The sequence below is a fragment of the Camellia sinensis genome, chromosome 8 (genome assembly GCF_055761805.1).
Source record: "Camellia sinensis isolate YWXY chromosome 8, ASM5576180v1, whole genome shotgun sequence".
Taxonomy (NCBI): domain Eukaryota; kingdom Viridiplantae; phylum Streptophyta; class Magnoliopsida; order Ericales; family Theaceae; genus Camellia; species Camellia sinensis.
This window is the reverse complement of record NC_138968.1, coordinates 66,080,582-66,095,991: the sequence shown is the minus strand read 5'-3', so window position 1 is coordinate 66,095,991 and position 15,410 is coordinate 66,080,582. Positions and strand designations below refer to the sequence as shown.

General features: G+C 37.0%; 1 protein-coding gene across 4 annotated transcripts in view; it reads left to right on the top strand.

Moving 5' to 3' along the window:
• The first annotated feature begins 2,271 nt into the window (after positions 1 to 2,271).
• The window catches only part of SVR1 (pseudouridine synthase family protein), a 32,338-nt gene continuing 19,199 nt past the window's right edge, over positions 2,272 to 15,410 (top strand). For all 4 annotated transcript variants that reach the window (XR_003642281.2, XR_003642283.2, XR_003642280.2 and 1 more), the window contains exons 1-7: positions 2,272 to 2,858; positions 3,114 to 3,193; positions 4,326 to 4,426; positions 4,548 to 4,620; positions 4,746 to 4,839; positions 4,998 to 5,046; positions 5,178 to 5,328. Coding sequence is in view for 1 of the 4 variants with exons in the window: in XM_028244066.2 (XP_028099867.2) it covers positions 2,381 to 2,858; positions 3,114 to 3,193; positions 4,326 to 4,426; positions 4,548 to 4,620; positions 4,746 to 4,839; positions 4,998 to 5,046; positions 5,178 to 5,328 (1,026 nt within the window). In the remaining 3 variants the exon portion in view is untranslated. The remainder of the gene's footprint in view (positions 2,859 to 3,113; positions 3,194 to 4,325; positions 4,427 to 4,547; positions 4,621 to 4,745; positions 4,840 to 4,997; positions 5,047 to 5,177; positions 5,329 to 15,410) is intronic.

Here is a 15,410-nt window from a genome sequence, read left to right as displayed (position 1 = left end):
CATCTTATTTTGGTCTCATTACCTTTTATTTAGGCCACGCCACTTCTCTATCACGTCACTTTAACCCCACCCACATTTCTCTCACACACACACACACACATATATATTTTGTAAAAATTCAAAATGTATATTAATCTAGTATCCCAAGTAACTTCTAAGTGTGGTTCCAATGAAGAGAGTTTAGATTGGATAAGGGTAGTTTGGTCATTTTGCAGAGTCGTGTCCTTTTGGCCTGAATAGTTTAGCAGGAAATTTTATTTCCACACATCTATTTACCTCAATGCACATCATTTCTCACTGTATATGCTTATTAATTTGGTTATTGATTATTATTCTCATTTTGTACACTTGATGTTCCAATTATACCCTAACTCATATCCTTGTACACACATCACCTAAACCTTCTTTCTACACACCTTTACCGATTTTTGTTAAAAGCCCTAATTCTACACACCTGATGTAAACTTTGAAGAAATAATGAAGCTCCATTGAAGAAGCAATGAAGATCCATTGATAACTCTATTGAAGACCCATTGACATCTCCATTGAAGACCCTACATTTTGACAACTCCATTAAAGATTCTCCATTACATTGTTGAAGGTGAGTATATCTTCTATCCATTTCAAAATCTTTTATGCGTTATCTATTTGCAATCCATTCTATTTGCACTCCATTGAAGACCCTCGTTTTTTTCTTCGAATGTTTATGATTTCGTGCACTTGGCACTAATTTATTGAATAAAAAGCAATAATTTGACTATTAACTTCCGAAATATTCACATATTTTTAGAACTTGGTTTCCGAATTTCATTGTTTAATTCAAAAGTTAAGTCCCGAATTTTGTATGATTGCAGTGTGCCAATCATTTCCTTGCCTTACAGTGTCAGGTTGGTAAGAAACTCATGGGTATGTTTGGTTTGTGTTTGAGAGATGTGTTTTAGAGATAAAAAGTATGAAAAGTTGTTTGGTTTGATTTTTTTCAAAAGATATTTTGGAAAATTATTTTGAGAGAGAATTTTGGAAAAAGTGATTGATTTGATGTGTGTGAAAGAGAGATTTGTTTGGAAAACTTGTTTGGTTTACAAGTTTTGAGAAATTTTTTTGGAAAAATTTGTTTGGTTTAATTACTTTTAAAAACTTATTTGTAGAGAAAATTTCCCAAAATTCTTTCAAAAATACAAACCAAACGAACCCAGTTTTTTTTTTTTTTGAAATTTTCAAGTGCACTTTCCTTGAATGATGATGATCAAAATGTTCTCCAACATTATTTTCTCTTTAAATCAATATAACTGATCAATAATAGTTTGAATGGTGATTTAACGATCTCAAAACTTGAAAACGTATCTAGACTCTGGAGACTTTTGGGAAGCTGGTAAAAAGTCAGTTTTCAACTTTTTACTCATTTTGAATCACATCACCTCTTATATAACTTACCCACAAAAAGACAAAATAAGCTAAAAACACTAAAAAAATTAACTTTTTACTAACTTTCCAAAGCACCCCTCTATCAAAATGAAATTAGGAGTCTCTCTTTTGTTACTTCAACTGGTTAAAGCCAACCCCTGCAGATATTGTTAAGGCCATCTAGAAACTATGGAAGAAGTGAGAAACAATGAATAAATTAGGGGTTTTTTTTTTGTTTTTTTTTTCACTAAGAAGATGTACACTGAACTTTTTTTTTGAAAAAAAAAAAATGTGTACAGAGAAGATTTAAATATAATATTTAGGGTGCATTTTAATATCTATTATAGTCATTTTACTTTAAAATATAATTGTCATTAAAATAATATTTCATTAAGTGTAAATGAGTGTTTAGAAATAAATTTTTCCTAGTCTAACATGGACTGTTTGACCAAATAAATTTGAATTTAGACTTTCCAACAATTTTAAATAAATAAAAATAAATCGTAAGATTTGAAACTTATAACAAAATAAATTCATAATTTTTATTTTTATCAATTTAAATCGTAACATTTTGATTTGTTTTCATTGAGAAAAGGTGACGGGAAAAAATATTTTTGTCTATAAACTCAATTTAAAAGTATACATAAAATAGTTAAAATAACATTTTTATTGAGTTTAATGACTAAAATATCAAAAATTTTATCAATTTTACTTCATAAAAATAAAAAATATTTTAAATTAAAAAAATAAAAAAATTTATAATTCAAATTAATAAAATTAAAATTTTATTTTATTACAACACTCAAACTTTATTTTATTTTTTAATTTCCTTTTACAATTTTTCATTTCATTTCTAAAAATCACACCAATACCAATTAAAAATCAAATATGAACCCCCACTCATCTTCATCTCCAAAGCCACACCAAAAGAATCACAGCAACCAATCCGAAACCCGCCACCACACCGCCACCAGAAATGGCGGCGATAGCCGCCGCAGTCGCCGCCGCGTCGTCGGCCCTGAACTCCCTCCACCTCTCTCGACCCTCGTCTCTCATCCGCACTCGCTCCCACCTCCGCACCCTCACCTCATCTCTCTCTTCGCCGTCCACAACCCAATTCAACATCACCTTCGCCCCTCCCAAACCCAAAACCCCAAAACCCAACCCAGACCCAATCTCTCCCGACGAACTAGGTCAACAACTCTTCATCCCATGGATCGTCCGCGACGAGAAGGGCAACCTCACTCTCCAGTCCACTCCACCGCCTCGTCTTCTTCACGAAATGGCCAATGCCAAGACTCAGTCCGCCAAGAAGAAGAAGAAGAAGAAAGAGAGCTCAATCAATGCTGTCCCAACATCTGAGCCCAAGCATTCCAAAGCAGCAAGGAGATTTTATAATCAGAATTTCAGAGATCCTCCTCAGCGCCTCAGTAAGGTTCTTGCTTCTTCCGGAGGTATGATTTTGAATTTTGATTCTTTGATCACCAATTTCGATGCTATTTCATATTGGGTCTTTTTTTTTTTTTTTTTCTCAAAAGCAAAAGGGTAATTTGGAAATGTGGCAAATGCCAAACTTTTGTTTTGTGTGTGATTGGTTTTGAATTATTATGGCCTATTTTGGGAAGTGGGTTAAAAGACACTTCCCAGCTTTTAACCCACTTCCTTCTTTATCGAGTGTCATGGGCCCATGGCTTGTCTTGTCTTGTCAGTGGCATCGAGAAGGAGCAGCGAAGAGCTTATTTTCCAGGGAAGGGTGACTGTTAATGGTTCTGTGTGCAACACTCCTCAGGTTCGTTTCTGTGCTATGTAGCATTTGATTCTATGTTGCCTTTGTTTATGTTGTTGGAAAATCTATTAAGAGATAATACTATGAGGGCATGTTTGATTGGTGGATTATAACATAGGATTGCGATTATTAATTTATGTTACTCACATTCCATGGAGTGTAAATTTAGTAAAAGTAATAATGAAAGCAGAGGAGAAGTGAAGATTGAGAACCAATATTGCCTAAGAGTGAATATTTTCGTTATTTAGGGTCGATTATCACAATAGCGGGGAAGATTGAAGCGGATGTGGCCCATAGGATTTAGGCGGGATGGTGTAAGTGAAGAAGTGCGTCTGGGTAGTGTGCGATAAACGAATACCTACTAGACTTAAAAGGTAAGTTCTATAGAACGACTATTAGACCAATGATGTTATATGAGACGGAGTGTTGGGTAACTAAGAAACAATATGTAGATAAGATAAGTGTGGCTGAGATGAGAATGTTAAGGTGAATGTGTGGCAAGACTAGATAAGACAAAATTAGGAATGAGTATATTCGGGAATATGTAGGAGTAGCACCGATAAAAGATAAGTTGAGAGAGAATCGATTGAGATGGTTTGGCCATATTCAATGGAGACCAACAGAGGCAGTAGTGAAGAGATACAATACTGTAACGGTAGATGGACACGTTAGGGGACGGGGTAGGCCTAAATTAACGTTGGTTAGCGTTGTAAATAGAGATATAGATCTACTTAATTTGACTAACGAAATGACCTTTGATAGGGCCGCGTGGAGAAGAAGGATTCATTTAGTCGATCCCATTTGATGGGACTTAAGGCTTGGTTTGGTTTGGATTGGATTTCGATGGACATTCTATCTAGCAAAATTGGTGGATTTTTTAATCATACAACTAATAATACATATCGAACATATAATTGAGATTATATATTTCCATATCCATTGCAAAACAAATATGATTAAGTGAGAATTATTTATCTCATTAATTTAGCTAGATAACCAATCCTATATTAATCCCATAGATTCTTAATCCTCTCACTATGAGTCCTGCTAATCAAACAGGGCCTGAGATTACAATTGTAAAGTCACGGATCAAGAGTACTGTTAATGTTGTAATGTATCTTTTGATTATGGGCAGACTAGAGTTGATCCTGCCAGGGATATAATTTATGTCAATGGAAACCGCCTTCCTAAGAAATTGCCTCCAAAGGTGTATTTGGCCTTGAACAAGCCAAAAGGGTTCGTCATCTCTTTGACTCATCAGAGTTTGTTTGTTTGTTTGTTTGTTTTTTTGTGTGTTCCCCCCCTCCCCTAGTTTGAGTTTGAATTATTTGGTACTTGTGGGGTTATATCATTGCAGGTACATATGCTCTTCTGGGGAGAAAGAGACTAAATCAGTGATATCTCTTTTTGATGATTATTTGAAGAATTGGGTATGCAAAAATTACATTATTGCAACGTCAATAAGTTTTTTCTTTTTGGGTGAACCATTGCCTACTTTTTTATCCTTGCTGGATTTTTGGCTTTGCAATAATTATATAAAAATGGGCTTTTTCAGGATAAAAGGAATCGGGGACAACCTAAACCAAGATTGTTTACTGTTGGCCGCCTTGATGTTGCCACAAGTGGTTTAATTATTGTAACAAATGATGGTATGTGTACTGCCGTGACTGAGCATATGTGCCTATACTATCGTGTTTGGTGTTTCATAATAATGGTTGAAATTGAATCATTTTGATTTTGATCATTATTGGATTAATTATGGAAGTCAGAATGGATTCGTCTAAATCTAGCTGCCATCCATTTTCAGGGGAGTTTGCTCAAAAACTTTCACATCCTTCTTTTAATTTATCAAAGGAGTAAGGTTCCTTTCATTTTTTTATTATTTAATATTCATTATTGACCTGATTTTCATATATAATGCTTCTATCGTGCTTCTCTGTATCCTGCTAAACTTTTTTTTAAAAATATTATAAAATTGTGACTGTAGATACATTGCAACTATAGATGGTGTGGTCAATAAGCGGCACCTAATAGCAATCAGTGAGGGAACAGTCATTGAAGGCACCCATTGCACCCCAGATGTTGTTGAGCTTCTACCACAACAGCCTGACATATCAAGACCTCGACTTCGTGTTGTGGTATTTCTGTTGTTCTCTTCTAGAAAAATAATTTTAATGTCATATTCAGAAGCCTTATAATGGCATTTTGATTGTCTCACACAAAGCAGCTGGGGTATGTTGAAGATGTATGAATTTTGGTCGGAATAAATTTTGTTCTTTAATAAAAAAAACTAACGAATTCAACTATTCAAGTACTTAGATGACATGAAATAAAATTAAATCACAACCTTCAAAGCCACTAATTTTGTAGGTGGTTTTGGAGATGAGAAGCCCTGATGAAATTTGACGAATCCTGAATTTTGTTTACTTCTACTTTTAAAATATTTTGGCAGGTTTTTTTTCTATTTTTTCTTGATTGTGTTTTTATATAATGTTTTCAATTTTTATGTGAAATGCCTATCAGTTTAACTTGTTTAAGCAATATTATAAAGTAATACAAGTTGCTGTCTAGTTGGAAATATCTTTAAAACCATTATGGTGGCTTGTAATGAGTTTTTGTTGCTTCAATTTTTTTATTTTTTTAGATATATGGGAGTGGGAACAGGCTTTTGGTTGATGTTCTAATACTAGATGTTAATATGTTCTATATATATATGTATATGAAAAATGCTTGGTGGCCCAAATTTGTTTGGCCCGAATGGCTCGAATGTATCAAAACGACATCGTTTTACACCAAAAACGATATTGTTTTGAGACATTCGTAAAGAGAAACAAGAAAATATCTATTTTATTGATTTATTGAATGAATCTATATGATATAGAGGAGGTAGTATATATATATATAAGACTGATACACTTAACCTAACCATAACCATCTAACTAAACTATAGTTAAACTCTAACAAACTAACTACCTAGCCTTGATAATACACACGTGATTGCTGGAGCTATTGCTTTGCTGAGCTGCTATGGCTGCTGCTCTGCTGGAGATCTGAGCTGCTATGGCTGCTGCTCTGCTGTGCTGAGCTGCTAAGCTGCTGTGGCTGTGTTCTGCTGGAGCTGGAAGGAATGTGACAAACGTGAAGCTTCTTGGCTGCAATTCTTTCTCGAACAAAATGATAATCGACTTCAATATGCTTTGTTTGTGCATGAAACACAGGATTGTGAGACATAGCAATAGCAGATAAGTTGTCACACCAAAGAGTAGGAATAGGCACTGGACAGTGAAGCTCTGCCAACAACATACCAAGCCAACTAAGTTCAGCTGAGGTCTGGGCTAAAGCTCTATACTCAGCCTCTGAGGAAGACCTAGACACAGTTGGCTGCTTCTTGGCAGACCAAGAAATTAAGTTGGGACCAAGGTAAACACAATATCCAGTAGTAGACCTTCTATCAAGCACATTTCCAGCCTAGTCTGAGTTAGAGTAAGCATTAAGAATAAGAGGACCACTGGAGAAATGAAGACCATGGCCCAATGTGCCTTTAAGATATCTGAGCAACCTCTTGACAGAGGCAAAATGACTATTCAAGGGTGCTTGCATGAATTGGCAGGCATGGTTAACTACAAAGGTAAGATCTGGCCTAGTGATAGTGAGGTATTGAAGAGTACCTACTAAACTTCTATAAAGAGATGGTTGACTAAAGGGTAAGTCACCATCAGAAGAAAGGGTAGAAACTTTAGTAGCCATGGTAGAGGAGTAAGACTTGCGATCATTCATGCCTACTTTGGCTAGGATTTCTGAAGCATACTTCTGTTGAGAAAGAACATATCCAACAGAGGTCTTAGTGACAGAAATACCAAGAAAGTAGTTAATGAATCCTAGTTCTTTCATAGAAAAAGTGGCATGCATTTGTTGAATCAAAGAAGCAATATAAAGAGGGTCATTGCTAGTGAGCAGGATATCATCCACATATATGAGTAGAATGGTAATAGAAGTAGGAGTCTTGAGAACAAACAAAGATGAGTCACATTGACTAGGAACAAAATTTTGAGAGAGGAGAAAAGTTGAGAAAGTAGAGAACCAAGCTCTAGGGGCTTGTTTTAAGCCATAAAGAGCTTTGTTCAATTTGCAAACAAGATGAGATTGGGAAGCATGAACAAACCCCTGAGGTTGGACCATGTACACCTCTTCATCAAGAACCCCATGTAGAAAAGCATTAGAAATGTCAAGTTATTTGATTGGCCAATCAAAATGAAGAGCAAGGCTGTAGACACAAATTTTAAAACATGAAGTATTTCAACACATTTCAAAATTTTATGTTACAAATGTCCACTGTTTAGTTTTTGGACTAAACAGTGTTGATTATTTGAATAGTAGGTTCTTATTTCCGATCTGTATTTCAGATCGTTAATTACACATTTTAGACAAATGAAACCTCCGATTAATGAAGAACAAAATAAACAATAAAAGACAATTTAAGAAGAATAAATATTTTATTGAAATTGTTCTGGGTTTTGAACCCTCGAATACAAAATACAATTCTTGGGTTTGGAACCCTTTACCTATTCATCGCCATTAGCGTAGGCTTTTGAGTTCTTTAGGCTTCTCTTCTTCTTTCTTGTAACGACTTCTTTAGCTCTCAATTCCTTTCTTTCTCTCTCTCTCTGATCTTTTCACTTCTGATTTTCTGATCTCCCGTCTTGTGTGATGGTCCTCATATTTATGGAAGGTCATTAGGTGATAGGAATGCTTCATCTTCAATTTGAATTTCAAATTGAATGATAGCGCCATTTAAATTTTGAATAATAGCGCTATCTGATTAATCATATATCTTATTAATCGGATTGATCTTTGGGGTTTCATCCTGTGTGGTGTCCTTGCTGTAGGCTCTACAGGTGTCATCTTTTCTAGGCTCTACGTGTCATAAATTTAGTTGAAATTTATGTGCCAACAAATGCCCCTCGTGACTTGCACAAGTGAACTTTCTTAATTGTGCGAGTCACGACAATTTGGCACTTTTATCTGGATGATCTTTAGGTCTTGGATGAGATTATTTCTTTGCTTTGGTCCCTGACCTCTTTTCTTTTCTTTTTTTTTTTTTTTTTTGACGGCTTTTTTTATGAGCCTTTTTACTTTTGTTGCATGGGTCCTTTTTGTGGACTTGATCTTTTTTTTAAAAAAATAAAGGGTTAATTGCCCTTTATAGTCCATGGGCTATTTACTTTTGTCGCATGGGTCTTTTTTGTGGACTTGATTTTTTATTTATTTATTTTTATTATTTGTTTTAAGGGTCATGAGTAAAGTCCAAGATTTAATTGGACATTTCCTTTTGTGGGCCTCCAACTTGCTACCATTTTTTTACAGTAGATTTTTTTTCTAGGCCATCATGGATTTTTCTAAACCATCGTAGATCTTTCCTTTTCTAGGCCACTATTTTTTTAATTGGGCCTTTTCTTTTGTGGACCTCCAACTTGCCACCATTTTTTTTTTTTTTTTTTTTTACAATAGATTTTTTTTGTAGGCCATCATGGATTTTTCTCGACCATCATGGACCTTTCCTTTGCTAGGTCACTATTTTTTAATTGGGCCTTTTCTTTTGTGGGCCTCCAACTTGCCACCATTTTTTACAGCAGATTTTATTTTTAGGCCATCATGGATTTTTTTGAGCCATCATGGACCTTTCCTTTTTTAGGCCACCATTTTTAATTGGGCCTTTTCTTTTGTGGGCCTTCAACTTGCCACCATTTTTCTTCAGCAGATTTTTTTTCTAGGCCATCATGAACCTTTCCTTTTCTAGGCCACCATTTTTAATTGGGCCTTTTCTTTATGAGCCTCCAACTTGCCACTTAGGATTTTTTACAGCATATATATATATATATTTTAGGAGTTTGTCTAAAATGGAATAGGATGGATTAGCATTGGTAGGATTTCTAATCCTACACAAACTTTTACTTAGTAATTTAAATCCTACCTAAACTCTTGCTTCTTTGAAGTATTTTAGGAGACCACTATCTCCTTTCTTAAGCAAAAATTTTTGCTTATATAATACCTATCCATGCATGTGGACAATAGATATTTTTCCTCCTGCAACTTTGTTCTTCCAGCAGATTTTTTTTTTTTTATAGTTCGCACACTAGTTTTTTTTTTTTTTTGTCTTACTGTTTTTTTTTTTTTGTAGACCATGAATCTAAATAGGCCAAAAAAAATTTTCAAACTGTTTAGCAAACCTTTTTTTTGTTGGCCATGAATCTAAATAGACCAAACAAACCACATAACTCTTCTTCTCTCTCTCTCTCTCTTTTTTTTTTTTTTTTTTTTTTTTTAAAGGTTTCAAATTTTTTTTTTCAAACTGTTTAGCAAACCTTTTTTTTTTTGTAGACCATGAATCTAAATAGACCAAACAAAGTCCCTGTCACAGAACTCTTCTTTTTTTTTTTTTTTAAAAAAAAGGTTTCAATTTTTTTTTTTCAAACTGTTTAGCAAACCTTTTGTTTTTGTAGACCATGAATCTAAATAAGACCAAACAAAATGAGATTATTTATTTGCTTTGGTCCTTGGCCTATTTATTTATTTTTTTCTTTTTATTATTATTATTTTTTTTTGTTAAAAGTTGAAAATCAGCCTTGCCCCCTCGTGATTCGTACAAGTGACTTTTAATTGTACGAATCATGATGACTAATTTTCTTTTCTTTTTTTGGTTAACAATTATTTCATGTCTTTTTATCTCTTTTGCAGGCAACATGCAAGGCGTCAGAGTTTGTTTGCAGGTATCATTACCCCTTCTAGCCTAATGGCAATGAGTGGTTTGAATCATTGGCAGTGATTGTGTCCTTTTACCCCAATGGCTTGAATCCTTGGCAGTGATTGTGTCCTTCACCCCAATGGGTTGAATCCTTGGCAGTGAATGTGTCCGTCACCCCAATGGCTTGAAACCTTGGCAATGATTGTGTCTTTCACCCCAATGGCTTGAAACCTTGGCAGTGATTGTGTCCATCACCCCAATGGCTTGAATCCTTGGCAATGATTGTGTCCGTCACCCCAACGGCTTGAATCCTTGGCAGTGATTGTGTCTTTCACCCCAATGGCTTGAATCCTTGACAGTGATTGTGTCCGTCACCCCAACGGCTTGAATCCTTGGCAGTGATTGTGTCCGTCACCCCAACGGCTTGAATCCTTGGCAGTGATTGTGTCCTTCACCCCAACGGCTTGAATCCTTGGTAGTGAATGTGTCCGTCACCCCAACGGCTTGAATCCTTGGCACTGATTGTGTCCTTCACCCCAATGGCTTGAATCCTTGGCAGTGATTGTGTCTTTCACCCCAACGGCTTGAATCCTTGTCAGTGATTGTGTCTTTCACCCCAACGGCTTGAATCCTTGGCAGTGAAGGTGTCCTTTACCCCAATGGCTTGAATCCTTGGCAGTGAACGTGTCCGTCACCCCAACGGCTTGATTCCTTGGCAGTGAATGTGTCCGTCACCCCAATGGCTTGAAACCTTGGCAGTGAACGTGTCCGTCACCCCAATGGCTTGATTCCTTGGCAGTGAATGTGTCCGTCACCCCAACGGCTTGAAACCTTGGCAGTAAATGTGTCCGTCACCCCAATGGCTTGAGTCCTTGGCAGTGAATGTGTCCTTCACCCCAATGGCTTGAATCCTTGGCAGTGAATGTGTCCGTCACCCCAACGGCTTGAGTCCTTGGCAGTGAACGTGTCCGTCACCCCAACGGCTTGAGTCCTTGGCAGTGAACGTGTCCGTCACCCCAACGGCTTGATTCCTTGGCAAGGGACTTTCGTCAATTTCTTTATATTATGACATTTTGCCTCAACTAACCTCTTTGAGGCCCAATACTATGAGAAGAAGCTTCATTTCGACAAAGTTTCTGGCGAACATGAACAGTTGTTTGCTTCAATTATCAAGTCGGATGAGCACATTGCGGGTCTTAATCAAAGGTTTATTCAAACCAAAGAGTTACTCAAACAACTTGAAGAGGAATTGTCATCCACCCAAGCGGAACATGCATTCTTTGTGTGATTTTGTACAAGCTTCCGAGAGTGTTTCTAAATCAGAAGAAGACGTGCAAACTGCTCGGAATGTTTTGAGCCAACACAAGAAGAAGAATGGACAACACAGTGTTGTGGAACGTGCCTTTGAAAGGGCTAAGGCTTCTCTTAATGAATGAATGCACTTTTATTTTGTTATTCATCCGAACATAATGTATTTATGAAATTTTGCTCAGTGATGGATTTATTTGTTATTTGAAATTTCTCAATACAATACATTGATTTGTCTTATTTTAGCCGTACACAATAGATTTATTTGTTATATGAAATTTCTTAATACAATACATTTATTTGTCTTATTTTGGCCGTACACAGTTTATACTCTTGCGGGCCAGGAGTATCCAATGTTTTATCACCTTAGATTTCAGTGAGGTATTTTAGCAGTTTAACCACATACAATACCGTTGGTGATTTTTTTTACTTTTGTTTGGCCGTACACAGTTTATACTCTTGCGGGCCAAGAGTATCTAATGTTTTACCACCTTAGATTTCGGTGGGATATTTTAGCAGTTTAACCACATACAATACCGTTGGTGGTTTTTGACTTTTGTTTGGCTGTACACAATTTATACTCTTGCGGGCCAGGAGTATCCAATGTTTTACCACCTTAGATTTCGGTGGGATATTTTAGCAGTTTAACCACATACAATACTGTTTGTGGTTTTTGACTTTTGTTTGGTCGTACACAGTTTATACTCTTGCGGGCCAGGAGTATCCAATGTTTTACCACCTTAGATTTCTGTGGGATGTTTTAGCAGTTTAACCACATACAATACCGTTGGTGGTTTTTTTTTTTTTCCCCTAACTTTTGCCTAGGCTGCCCTTTCGGGTTTTCAACCTAGCAGGCTTTCTTTTTTTTTTTTTTTTTTTTTTCTTTGCCCTAACTTTTGCCTAGGTCGCCCTTTCGGGTTTTCAATCTAGCAGGCTTTCTTAAGGATAATATCTCTTCAAGAACCTTGCATTGGTTGGGGGAATGATTCTGTTACCATCCATCGTTATCAACAAATAGTCCCCATTAGAATAAACCTTCTCAATCACATAAGGTCCTTCCCATTTGGGCTCAAGTTTTCTTTTGGTTCTTCGTGAGACTACTATGGGTATTCTAACCATTAGTACCAAGTCTCCATTTTTAAAGGAGCGAAGCCTCACCCTTTTATTGAACGCATTTGCCATCATTTGTTGGTAGATCTCCAAATTCTGTTGAGCATACAACCTTCTTTCATCTAGGGTCTCGAGCTCGGCCAACCTCACTCTTGCGCTTTCATCTTCTATTAAGGACTCTTGTATTGCCACTCGCAATGATGGTGTTTGAACCTCAACTGGTAACACTGCTTCTCCTCCAAAGACCAACGAATAAGGGGTTGCTTGAGTAGGAGTTCTGTGTGAAGTTCGATAAGCCCACAAAGCTTCTTGTAACTTTTCGTGCCAAGTTATTTTGTTCTTATCCACCATCTTCTTGAGAATTTTGCACAATGTCTTGTTGAAAGCTTCTGCCAAACCATTGGCAGTGCATGATATCTTGATGAATGGTTGTTTTTGATTTTGTACTTGGCAAATAACTTGTTCAAAGCATCACTCCTGAACGGCTGTCCATTATCCATGATGACACTTTCTGGAATTCCGAACCTGTAAATGATATGGGTTCGGATGAACTCGGAGACAATTGTACTTTTTATATCCTTTAAAGCCACGGCCTCTGCCCATTTTGAGAAATAGTCAGTAGCAGCTAAGATGTATCGATATCTTGCTGAAGATGGAGGTACAAAAGGACCAATAATATCCATACCCCATGCTGCAAATGGCCAAGAACAAGTTGTTAAATGTAAAGGCTCTGGGGGTTGGTGGAGAAAGTTCCCATGGAATTGGCAGACTTGGCACCTTCGAGCATAATCTATGCAATCTGCAATCATAGTTGGCCAATAGTATCCCAACCGTTTTAGCTGCATATGTAATTTAGGACCACTTTGGTGTGCCCCACATTTACCTGCATGTATTTCTGCCATTACCTCTTGAATACGCTCCTTGGCTATACACCGCATGTACATTCCATCCAAAGACCTTTTGTATAACGTTCCATCTTTCCATAAGACGAATTTGGTAGCCCTGCGTCTCACTTCAATTCTTTTTACTTTATTTTCAAGTAGCCTACCATGTTGGAGGTAAGCTATGAATGGTTCCCGCCAATCCTCCTCGTTTTCTCCTTTCGTGGTGACAACCAAGATTGAAACCCAGTCAAAAACTTCTTTTAAAGGTTGTAACACCCTTCTTTCACCTACCGTGATAGTAATTGTTTTGCTATCTGGTAGGGTGAGTGATGCAGCTAAACTTGCAAGTGAATTGGCTCGAGCATTTGTTCTTCTCTTCACATGGAAAATATGTGTTTTCCTGAATTGCGAAAGCAATTGATTAGCCCTTTCATGATACGGGATGAGACTTGTTTTCTTAACAATGTATTCTCCACGGAGTTGTTTTATCACCAGTTCCGAATCTCCATAAATTGAGAGTTCTTCAATAGGAATTTGTAATGCCAATTCTAATCCAGTAATTACAGCTTCATATTCTGCCTTATTATTGGAGCATCCTTCACTTAAGGCGAAAGAATGGGTGAGTATAGCATTGTCTGGAGTCACAAACACAATTCCAATTCCAGCTTTATTGTTTTTAGGATTTTCTTGCTTCTTGCCATCTGGATTCCTTGAAGCTCCATCAAAATACATCTCCCATCCTTTTTGGATTTCTACTTGCATAACTTCGTCATCTGGTAAATCAATTACTAGAGGTGAGTCATCAGGTATAGGATGTGCTGCCAAAAAATCTGCTAGAACCTGTCCCTTTACAGCTCTTTGGGGAACATATTCAATTGCGAATTGTTGGAGAATTATAGCCCACTTTGCAATTTTCCGTGAAAGTATGGGCCGTGAAAGTATATATTTCAAAGGGTCTGCTCTTGATATCAACTTGACTTTGTGTTCCAGGACATAGTGTTTTAGTTTTTGTAAGGCGAACACCAAGGCAAGACATGTCTTTTCGATAGGAGAATAATTGACTTCTGCCCCAACCAGAGTACGACTCAAGTAATACAAGGCATTTTCTTTCCCATGCTCATTGTGTTGTACCAATAGTGCCCCTAACGAACCATTCAGGGCTGTTATGTACAACAAGAGTGGTTTCCCTTTTATTGGGCTTATGAGTACTGGAGGCTTCAAAAGATACTCCTTAATACTATTAAAAACATTTTGGCACTGCTGATCCCATTCAAATGGAACACCTTTTTTCATCAAGCTTGAGAATGCCACGCATCGACCAGCCAAGTTCAAAATAAATCTTCTGATAAGCCAACCTCTCTTGTAGCCCCTTTAATTCCCTTAAATTTCGCAGAGGAGGCATTTCAACAATGGCTTTAATCTTAGTAGGGTCAATTTCAATCCCTTTGTTTCAAACCACGAACCCTAGAAACTTTCCTGAGGAAACTCCAAATGCACATTTTAGTGGGTTCATCTTGAGTTTGTATCTCCTAAAACGTTCGAAGATTCTTCTCAAATCTTCCACATGGTTTTCCTTCTCCTTCGTCTTGACAACAAGATCATCAACATAGCATTCAATGGTGTCATGGAGCATATCACGAAAAATTACATTCATTGCCCTTTGATGCGTGGCCCCAGCATTTTTCAGGCCAAAAGGCATTACCTTATAACAAAAGACTCCTCTCGGAGTCCTGAATGCAGTCATTTCTTCATCTTCAGGTGCCATTCGAATTTGATTGTATCCTGAGTATCCATCCATAAAAGACAAGGTTTCATACCCAGTAGTTGCATCTACAAGAAGCTCAGTGATGGGCAAGGGAAAGTCATCTTTAGGACAAGCCTCATTGAGATCACGGAAATCAATGCAGACCCTTATTTGACCATTCTTTTTCTTGACCGGCACTATGTTTGCTAGCCAGGTTGGATATTGGACTTCCCTGATGAATCCTGCATTGATAAGCTTGTCGACTTCGGCTTCAATTTGGGCTGTAAGCTCTGGTCGAGTTCGCCTTTAAGGCTGTTTAACTGGCCGTTTCTCAGGGTGAATTGCAAGCTTATGGACTGCAATCTCTGGATTAAGACCAGGCATCTCACTGTAGTTCCATGCAAATATGTCACGATACTCCCTTAAGAAGGA